The sequence below is a fragment of the Phoxinus phoxinus genome, assembly GCF_949152265.1.
Source record: "Phoxinus phoxinus genome assembly, chromosome: 15".
Classification (NCBI taxonomy): domain Eukaryota; kingdom Metazoa; phylum Chordata; class Actinopteri; order Cypriniformes; family Leuciscidae; genus Phoxinus; species Phoxinus phoxinus.
The window spans coordinates 35,495,530-35,506,112 of NC_136890.1; the positions used below are offsets into that span (position 1 = coordinate 35,495,530).

The 10,583-nt window shown below is 51.0% G+C and overlaps 1 protein-coding gene across 3 annotated transcripts in view; it reads left to right on the forward strand.

The window, feature by feature from the left end:
* spats2 (spermatogenesis associated serine rich 2) overlaps positions 1-4,077 on the forward strand; it is a 29,627-nt gene extending 25,550 nt beyond the window's left edge. For 2 of the 3 annotated variants that reach the window (XM_079638306.1, XM_079638307.1), the window contains exons 10-13: positions 1,733-1,842; positions 1,938-2,040; positions 2,123-2,271; positions 2,349-3,406. In XM_079638306.1, the coding sequence (XP_079494432.1) occupies positions 1,733-1,842; positions 1,938-2,040; positions 2,123-2,271; positions 2,349-2,807 (821 nt within the window). In that variant the 3' untranslated portion in view covers positions 2,808-3,406. Of the gene's footprint in view, positions 1-1,732; positions 1,843-1,937; positions 2,041-2,122; positions 2,272-2,348 lie in introns of all 3 variants that reach the window. The other variant, XM_079638305.1, reaches the window with a different exon arrangement.
* Positions 4,078-10,583: the final 6,506 nt, after the last annotated feature.

Consider the following 10,583-nt stretch of genomic DNA (forward strand, 5'->3'; position numbering starts at 1 on the left):
GGGTTAGGTACCAACAGCAATTCCCAGAACCAACAGCAGAGGTAGTCACATATTGGACTGATATAGGACTGGTATTGGACTGGTATTGGACTGGTATTGGACGGGTATTGGACTGGTATTGGACGGGTATTGGACTGATATTGGACTGGTATTGGACTGATATTGGACTGGTATTGGACAGATGTTGGACAGATGTTGGACTGGTATTGGACTGGTATTGGACAGGTATTGGACTGATATTGGACTGATATTGGACTGATATTGGACAGATATTGGACTGATATTGGACTGATATTGGACTGATATTGGACTGATATTTGACAGATATTGGACGGATATTGGACTGGTATTGGGCTGGTATTGGACTGGTATTGGACAGGTATTGGACTGATATTGGACTGGTATTGGACTGATATTGGACTGATATTGGACTGATATTGGACTGATATTAGACAGATGTTGGACAGATGTTGGACTGTTATTGGACTGATATTGGACTGGTATTGGACTAATATTGGACTGATATTGGACTGATATTGGACAGATATTGGACTGGTATTGGACTGATATTGGACTGGTATTGGACTAATATTGGACTGATATTGGACAGATATTGGACTGGTATTGGACTGGTATTGGACTGGTATTGGACTGATATTGGACTGGTATTGGACTGATATTGGACTGGTATTGGACTGATATTGGACTGGTATTGGACAGATGTTGGACAGATGTTGGACTGGTATTGGACTGGTATTGGACGGGTATTGGACTGGTATTGGACTGGTATTGGACAGGTATTGGACTGGTATTGGACTGGTATTGGACTAATATTGGACTGATATTGGACAGATATTGGACTGGTATTGGACTGATATTGGACTGGTATTGGACTGGTATTGGACTGATATTGGACTGGTATTGGACTGATATTGGACTGGTATTGGACTAATATTGGACTGATATTGGACAGATATTGGACTGGTATTGGACTGATATTGGACTGGTATTGGACTGGTATTGGACTGATATTGGACTGGTATTGGACTGATATTGGACTGGTATTGGACAGATGTTGGACAGATGTTGGACTGGTATTGGACTGGTATTGGACGGGTATTGGACGGGTATTGGACTGGTATTGGACGGGTATTGGACGGGTATTGGACTGGTATTGGACTGGTATTGGACAGGTATTGGACTGGTATTGGACGGGTATTGGACTGGTATTGGACTGGTATTGGACAGGTATTGGACTGGTATTGGACGGGTATTGGACTGGTATTGGACTGGTATTGGACTGGTATTGGACGGGTATTGGACTGGTATTGGACCGGATTCGGCTGATTACTTCAGGTTTTGCTGGCTCCTGTTATTCCCTGCTTGTAGATTCTGTAATGGACCGTCTGACTGCAAAAGGAGTCTTTCTCTCTTTTAAATTGTTTTATAATTAACAAACGCTGCAAAATTTTAAATCTAAATCTGTTATCATTAATTATTGTCTTTATTTCATTTTTATGGAGGGTCTTTAATGTATGAACTGGACACAAGAATACACTCCTGATTGTTGTCTTGAAGTCATTAGTCACGCGACACTTAAGACTCCTGCGATTGGCTCAGAAACGCGTGTCCTTAATATTCCAGTAGTTTGAGTCAGCTGCAGTGTTAGTGAGAGATCACTGTGTGGATGATCACGTGTGTGTGTGTGTGTGTGTGTGTGTGTGTGTGACAGTGGCGATTCTGGACGGGCGTCAGAAGAGAGCGGAGGCGCTGAAGAGACTGGCTGACCAATCAGCATCACTGACTGAAGAACAGCTGACTGAACTACGAGCTGACATTAAGGTGAACACACACACACACACGGCAGTTTAAAACATTACAAACATCTCTTTTCTTCAGCAGTTGCCCCATGTGTCTCACTCTGTCTCCCTCTCCAGCACTTTGTCAGTGAGCGCAAGTATGACGAGGATCTTGGGAAAGCTGTGAAATTCTCCCATGATCTGGAGCCTCTGAAGTGCAGCATCATGTCGTTCGGATCAGGTGCGGCAGGGAACGGGACTGTGTTTTCCATATAAATGAACATATGAAGTGTTGACGTGTGTGTGTGTGTGTGTGTGTGCAGTTTATCATCCTCAGACGAGCTACTCCAGCCGTTCTCGCTGTAGCTCCTCCTCTTCCTCTGTCACAGGCTCAGTTCCTGTCCAAGCTCCGCCCCCCTCTGAGCCTCAGGCCTCCTCATACATGGGCCGCCCCGGTGGGCCACACAAACAGGTGAGTCGTTGCACATGCCCATTTATTCCGGCTGTCATGTGCTCTTTCTGAACTCTCTCCCTCTCTCTGCCGTGCAGATCTTCCAGGGCAACAGGCGCTTCATTCACGGTTACCAGGGAAACCAGCGCTACAATGGAAACACCCACCCTGAGCGAAACCCTGGCCGAAACAACTACCGTAACCAGGGAGAGCGCAGTCACCAGAGTGACATCACATCCCAGCCGGCCAATAGGGCAAGACCCCAGAGTGACCTCACATCCCAGCCGGCCAATAGGGCGAGACCCCAGAGTGACCTCACATCCCAGCCGGCCAATAGGGCAAGACCCCAGAGTGACCTCACATCCCAGCCGGCCAATAGGGCGAGACCCCAGAGTGACCTCACATCCCAGCCGGCCAATAGGGCGAGACCTCAGAGTGACCTCACATCCCAGCCGGCCAATAGGGCGCGAGGCTCCGCCCACTCCTCAGGCTATCGCTCGGATCGCCCTGCCCACAACGGGCTTCCACAGAGGCAACCGCGGACGCCCTGCCCGTGATGCGCACACACACACACACACACACACACACACACACACACACACCGGTCAGATGAAGAGAAATATTAAGTTTACATCTGAGTTGAGCTGCGGCCCGACTTCTGCTCTCCATTCTTCTCTTGCTCATGTTTTCCTCCTGTCTGTCTGAGCTGCTCACACTAGAGTCAGTGTTAGTCTCATAGTTCCTGTGAGTGTTCCTCCTTCATATCGTCCGTGTCGAGGAAAGTGTTCAGCACGTTTCTTATTCACACACCAGATGATCAACACTAAGATGGCAGGCTGAGTTTGTCACGAAGCTCGTTTAGTGGGCTGAGCGTAGTTTGTGTCAGTTGTTAGAGATGATGTTAGTGACGCTCTCTTCATGCTCATGATATACCTCACACACATCTCCTCCCCACACACACACACACACACACACACACACACACCTGTTCATGCTGTTCTCCTCACACACATCTCCTCCTCACACACACACACATCTCCTCCCCACACACACACACACACACACACACCTGTTCATGCTGTTCTCCTCACACACATCTCCTCCTCACACACACACACATCTCCTCCTCACACACACACACACACACACACACATCTCCTCCACACACACACACACACACACGCATCTCCTCATCTCATGCTCTTCTCCACACACACCTCTTCCACACACACACACGCATCTCCTCATCTCATGCTCTTCCGTTCGCTACGTCTGCTTCCTTTTGCCTTCCTGAAAGACTGTCGTTGGAAAGAATCTGCGCTTGCTTTGAATGCTGGGATATGGGATTCCCAAGCGTGTGTTTGGTCAGGATGTAGAGAAGCTCTTCTGTCTGTCAGATCTGGATTGTTAACTCGGCCTCTGTCTCTCTTTTCTTGGGTTGCTTGATGATGTCCTGATGATCAGCATCTTGTCAGCTCAATCCTGTATATATGTACACTATATGTATAATGATTTTGTAGCCTCCGGCCATGTATGTAGTGCGATCTATTAGTTCTCTGATTGAACTCTGTTATCAAGCAACTTCTGTTCTTCCTCGTGTATAGAGAAAGAGACTCGTTTTTGTTTTTCCAAATGATCTGAGACCGCTGTAATCAAGTGCCTTCAGTCATTCGCTTTCACATCCCGTTCCTCCTGCTCCGGTTCGGACCAAAGACATCCGATGCTCCTGTCGTGCGGCGCACTAGCGAACACTCCTCGTCTGTCTGGCTCATTGACCTACTTGCTTTTCCTTTATTATAAATAAAGAAGGATTGGTAGCAAATGCTCAAACTGTTTGCCGACTCTGTTTTTCCCAGCGGTCATGATTAAGATCACTGCGGTTTGTGTAAAGTGAACCGCTTGCTCTGTGTTTATGCTGAGACTGAATGGTTTGATGTCAACTGGCATACATACCTGATCCTCAACAGACCCAGATTTCCACCAGTCCGTGTGTGTGAATGGGCCTGTACACGATTGGCTAGTGGTGTATGAGACTCAAAATAATTAGGCTCATATCAGAATCAGAAAGCTTTATTGCCAAGTGTGTACACACACACACACACACACACACACACACACACACACACACACACGGCATTTACCTTGGTATTGAAGCTTTTAGTACACACAAATGTAAGACGCCTAACATTTTAAGAATAACAAATGTAAAGTATAAAGACACTGGAATTGGGATTAGGCGCTGAATCCCTTAGTGTTTTTAAACCATCCCTTAAACCGTATTAGTTTAGGGTTAGATTTTACATAATTGTTCGTAATTGTTATATTATTATTATTAATTCAATATTTCATGATGTATTTTTATTTTTGGTATTTAATTTTAATTTTTTCTGTCATTAATGCATTGTTTGTATAATTGTATGTTTTATCATGTTTCTACTCTTGTGAAGCGCTTTGAGATGCTACTTTTAAAGGCGCTATAGAAAATGGTTTATTATTATTACTGATAGGGTTAGTCAGAATAAACATTTATAGATGATGAAAATATTTACAGTATTGTTAATATAATGTTATAATATATAATATAAATTGGACTAAATTAATTAACAAGGATATTTCACAAAAAAGTTGGAGAGTGAAGTGCTTTTTGGGATGTGTGTGTGTGTGTGTGAGTGTGTGAGAGAGTCTGAAGATTGTACAGGTCCTGAATGAGAGCAGGGGAACCCATAATCCTCTCCTGATGTCTGACCCACACCAGACGGGTCTAGATGAACACAGTAGAAGTGTCAGCAGCTCCTGTGGCAGTTCGACGTCCTCCATTCCCGCTGCGCAGCTTCATCTGTAATGTGTTCTGAGGCACATCAGGATACAAACTTATTTAACGGGACCAAAAACTCTGCCAGCGTGGCTTGGAGGGAAGGCAACAACCCATTTGTAATCTTTTCACTGGGTTCTCGTGTATTATAACAAAATAGGCCTCACGCTATACAAAGCACACAACCATAAGACAACAGTCTTTCACTTTTTTTTTTTTTTTTGTAGTGTCTTCAAATGTTTTAACCAAATATGTGGATCCAGAAATAATTTCTAATTCTAGAGAAAATGGACCTCTTGCAGGTAGAAGAGGCTTTCCATTAGGCGTCTGTCCTCATTCCATCTATCCCCGAGGACACCGCAGGACCGAGTTCAGCAGTGGAGGAGGAAGAGCAGGACCGAGTTCAGCAGTGGAGGAGGAAGAGCAGGACCGAGTTCAGCAGTGCAGGAGGAAGAGCAGGACCGAGTTCAGCAGTGGAGGAGGAAGATCAGGACCGAGTTCAGCAGTGCAGGAGGAAGAGCAGGACCGAGTTCAGCAGTGCAGGAGGAAGAGTAGGACCGAGTTCAGCAGTGCAGGAGGAAGAGCAGGACCGAGTTCAGCAATGGAGGAGGAAGATCAGGACCGAGTTCAGCAGTGCAGGAGGAAGAGCAGGACCGAGTTCAGCAGTGGAGGAGGAAGAGCAGGACCGAGTTCAGCAGTGGAGGAGGAAGATCAGGACCGAGTTCAGCAGTGGAGGAGGAAGATCAGGACCGAGTTCAGCAGTGGAGGAGGAAGAGCAGGACCGAGTTCAGCAGTGGAGGAGGAAGAGCAGGACCGAGTTCAGCAGTGGAGGAGGAAGATCAGGACCGAGTTCAGCAGTGCAGGAGGAAGAGCAGGACCGAGTTCAGCAGTGCAGGAGGAAGAGTAGGACCGAGTTCAGCAGTGCAGGAGGAAGAGTAGGACCGAGTTCAGCAGTGCAGGAGGAAGAGCAGGACCGAGTTCAGCAATGGAGGAGGAAGATCAGGACCGAGTTCAGCAGTGCAGGAGGAAGAGCAGGACCGAGTTCAGCAGTGGAGGAGGAAGAGCAGGACCGAGTTCAGCAATGGAGGAGGAAGATCAGGACCGAGTTCAGCAGTGCAGGAGGAAGAGCAGGACCGAGTTCAGCAGTGGAGGAGGAAGATCAGGACCGAGTTCAGCAGTGCAGGAGGAAGAGCAGGACCGAGTTCAGCAGTGGAGGAGGAAGAGCAGGACCGAGTTCAGCAATGGAGGAGGAAGATCAGGACCGAGTTCAGCAGTGCAGGAGGAAGAGTAGGACCGAGTTCAGCAGTGGAGGAGGAAGATCAGGACCGAGTTCAGCAGTGCAGGAGGAAGAGCAGGACCGAGTTCAGCAGTGGAGGAGGAAGATCAGGACCGAGTTCAGCAGTGCAGGAGGAAGAGCAGGACCGAGTTCAGCAGTGGAGGAGGAAGAGCAGGACCGAGTTCAGCAATGGAGGGGGAAGATCAGGACCGAGTTCAGCAGTGCAGGAGGAAGAGCAGGACCGAGTTCAGCAGTGGAGGAGGAAGATCAGGACCGAGTTCAGCAGTGGAGGAGGAAGATCAGGACCGAGTTCAGCAGTGGAGGAGGAAGATCAGGACCGAGTTCAGCAGTGGAGGAGGAAGATCAGGACCGAGTTCAGCAGTGCAGGAGGAAGATCAGGACCGAGTTCAGCAGTGCAGGAGGAAGAGCAGGACCGAGTTCAGCAGTGGAGGAGGAAGATCAGGACCGAGTTCAGCAGTGCAGGAGGAAGATCAGGACCGAGTTCAGCAGTGCAGGAGGAAGAGCAGGACCGAGTTCAGCAGTGGAGGAGGAAGATCAGGACCGAGTTCAGCAGTGCAGGAGGAAGAGTAGGACCGAGTTCAGAAGTGGAGGAGGAAGAGCAGGACCGAGTTCAGCAGTGGAGGAGGAAGATCAGGACCGAGTTCAGCAGTGGAGGAGGAAGAGCAGGACCGAGTTCAGCAGTGGAGGAGGAAGATCAGGACCGAGTTCAGCAGTGGAGGAGGAAGAGCAGGACCGAGTTCAGCAGTGGAGGAGGAAGAGTAGGACCGAGTTCAGCAGTGCAGGAGGAAGAGTAGGACCGAGTTCAGCAGTGCAGGAGGAAGAGTAGGACCGAGTTCAGCAGTGCAGGAGGAAGAGTAGGACCGAGTTCAGCAGTGCAGGAGGAAGAGTAGGACCGAGTTCAGCAGTGCAGGAGGAAGAGTAGGACCGAGTTCAGCAGTGCAGGAGGAAGAGTAGGACCGAGTTCAGCAGTGCAGGAGGAAGAGTAGGACCGAGTTCAGCAGTGCAGGAGGAAGAGTAGGACCGAGTTCAGCAGTGCAGGAGGAAGAGTAGGACCGAGTTCAGCAGTGCAGGAGGAAGAGTAGGACCGAGTTCAGCAGTGCAGGAGGAAGAGTAGGACCGAGTTCAGCAGTGCAGGAGGAAGAGTAGGACCGAGTTCAGCAGTGGAGGAGGAAGAGCAGGACCGAGTTCAGCAGTGCAGGAGGAAGAGTAGGACCGAGTTCAGCAGTGGAGGAGGAACAGCAGGACCGAGTTCAGCAGTGGAGGAGGAAGAGTAGGACCGAGTTCAGCAGTGCAGGAGGAAGAGCAGGACCGAGTTCAGCAGTGCAGGAGGAAGAGTAGGACCGAGTTCAGCAGTGCAGGAGGAAGATCAGGACCGAGTTCAGCAGTGGAGGAGGAAGATCAGGACCGAGTTCAGCAGTGCAGGAGGAAGAGCAGGACCGAGTTCAGCAGTGCAGGAGGAAGAGCAGGACCGAGTTAAGCAGTGCAGGAGGAAGAGTAGGACCGAGTTCAGCAGTGCAGGAGGAAGATCAGGACCGAGTTCAGCAGTGGAGGAGGAAGAGTAGGACCGAGTTCAGCAGTGCAGGAGGAAGAGCAGGACCGAGTTCAGCAGTGCAGGAGGAAGAGTAGGACCGAGTTCAGCAGTGGAGGAGGAAGAGCAGGACCGAGTTCAGCAGTGCAGGAGGAAGAGCAGGACCGAGTTCAGCAGTGGAGGAGGAAGAGTAGGACCGAGTTCAGCAGTGCAGGAGGAAGATCAGGACCGAGTTCAGCAGTGCAGGAGGAAGAGCAGGACCGAGTTCAGCAGTGGAGGAGGAAGAGCAGGACCGAGTTCAGCAGTGCAGGAGGAAGATCAGGACCGAGTTCAGCAGTGCAGGAGGAAGATCAGGACCGAGTTCAGCAGTGGAGGAGGAAGATCAGGACCGAGTTCAGCAGTGGAGGAGGAAGATCAGGACCGAGTTCAGCAGTGGAGGAGGAAGAGCAGGACCGAGTTCAGCAGTGGAGGAGGAAGAGTAGGACCGAGTTCAGCAGTGGAAGAGGAAGATCAGGACCGAGTTCAGCAGTGCAGGAGGAAGAGTAGGACCGAGTTCAGCAGTGGAGGAGGAAGAGCAGGACCGAGTTCAGCAGTGGAGGAGGAAGAGTAGGACCGAGTTCAGCAGTGGAAGAGGAAGATCAGGACCGAGTTCAGCAGTGGAGGAGGAAGAGTAGGACCGAGTTCAGCAGTGCAGGAGGAAGAGCAGGACCGAGTTCAGCAGTGCAGGAGGAAGAGCAGGACCGAGTTCAGCAGTGGAGGAGGAAGAGCAGGACCGAGTTCAGCAGTGGAGGAGGAAGAGTAGGACCGAGTTCAGCAGTGCAGGAGGAAGAGCAGGACCGAGTTCAGCAGTGCAGGAGGAAGAGTAGGACCGAGTTCAGCAGTGCAGGAGGAAGAGCAGGACCGAGTTCAGCAATGGAGGAGGAAGAGTAGGACCGAGTTCAGCAGTGCAGGAGGAAGAGCAGGACCGAGTTCAGCAATGGAGGAGGAAGAGTAGGACCGAGTTCAGCAGTGGAGGAGGAAGAGCAGGACCGAGTTCAGCAGTGGAGGAGGAAGAGCAGGACCGAGTTCAGCAGTGCAGGAGGAAGAGTAGGACCGAGTTCAGCAGTGGAGGAGGAAGAGCAGGACCGAGTTCAGCAGTGGAGGAGGAAGAGTAGGACCGAGTTCAGCAGTGCAGGAGGAAGAGCAGGACCGAGTTCAGCAGTGCAGGAGGAAGTGTAGGACCGAGTTCAGCAGTGCAGGAGGAAGAGCAGGACCGAGTTCAGCAATGGAGGAGGAAGAGTAGGACCGAGTTCAGCAGTGGAGGAGGAAGAGCAGGACCGAGTTCAGCAGTGGAGGAGGAAGAGCAGGACCGAGTTCAGCAGTGGAGGAGGAAGAGTAGGACCGAGTTCAGCAGTGGAGGAGGAAGAGTAGGACCGAGTTCAGCAGTGGAGGAGGAAGAGCAGGACCGAGTTCAGCAGTGCAGGAGGAAGAGTAGGACCGAGTTCAGCAGTGGAGGAGGAAGAGCAGGACCGAGTTCAGCAGTGGAGGAGGAAGAGTAGGACCGAGTTCAGCAGTGCAGGAGGAAGAGCAGGACCGAGTTCAGCAGTGGAGGAGGAAGAGCAGGACCGAGTTCAGCAATGGAGGAGGAAGAGTAGGACCGAGTTCAGCAGTGGAGGAGGAAGAGTAGGACCGAGTTCAGCAGTGGAGGAGGAAGAGCAGGACCGAGTTCAGCAGTGCAGGAGGAAGAGTAGGACCGAGTTCAGCAGTGGAGGAGGAAGAGCAGGACCGAGTTCAGCAGTGGAGGAGGAAGAGTAGGACCGAGTTCAGCAGTGCAGGAGGAAGAGCAGGACCGAGTTCAGCAGTGCAGGAGGAAGTGTAGGACCGAGTTCAGCAGTGCAGGAGGAAGAGCAGTACCGAGTTCAGCAATGGAGGAGGAAGAGTAGGACCGAGTTCAGCAGTGGAGGAGGAAGAGCAGGACCGAGTTCAGCAGTGGAGGAGGAAGAGCAGGACCGAGTTCAGCAGTGCAGGAGGAAGAGCAGGACCGAGTTCAGCAGTGGAGGAGGAAGAGCAGGACCGAGTTCAGCAGTGCAGGAGGAAGAGCAGGACCGAGTTCAGCAGTGGAGGAGGAAGAGCAGGACCGAGTTCAGCAGTGCAGGAGGAAGAGCAGGACCGAGTTCAGCAGTGGAGGAGGAAGAGCAGGACCGAGTTCAGCAGTGGAGGAGGAAGAGCAGGACCGAGTTCAGCAGTGCAGGAGGAAGAGCAGGACCGAGTTCAGCAGTGCAGGAGGAAGAGCAGGACCGAGTTCAGCAGTGGAGGAGGAAGAGCAGGACCGAGTTCAGCAGTGGAGGAGGAAGAGCAGGACCGAGTTCAGCAGTGGAGGAGGAAGAGCAGGACCGAGTTCAGCAGTGGAGGAGGAAGAGCAGGACCGAGTTCAGCAGTGCAGGAGGAAGAGCAGGACCGAGTTCAGCAGTGGAGGAGGAAGAGCAGGACCGAGTTCAGCAGTGGAGGAGGAAGAGCAGGACCGAGTTCAGCAGTGCAGGAGGAAGAGCAGGACCGAGTTCAGCAGTGCAGGAGGAAGAGCAGGACCGAGTTCAGCTGTGCAGGAGGAAGAGTAGGACCCAGAGATACAGAGACCGAGAAGACGAGCTGGTCTAGTTTCAGAGAGAGGACGGACAGACTGTTTTCTCTTCTTGAGAGATTGTTAAATGTGTCAATGA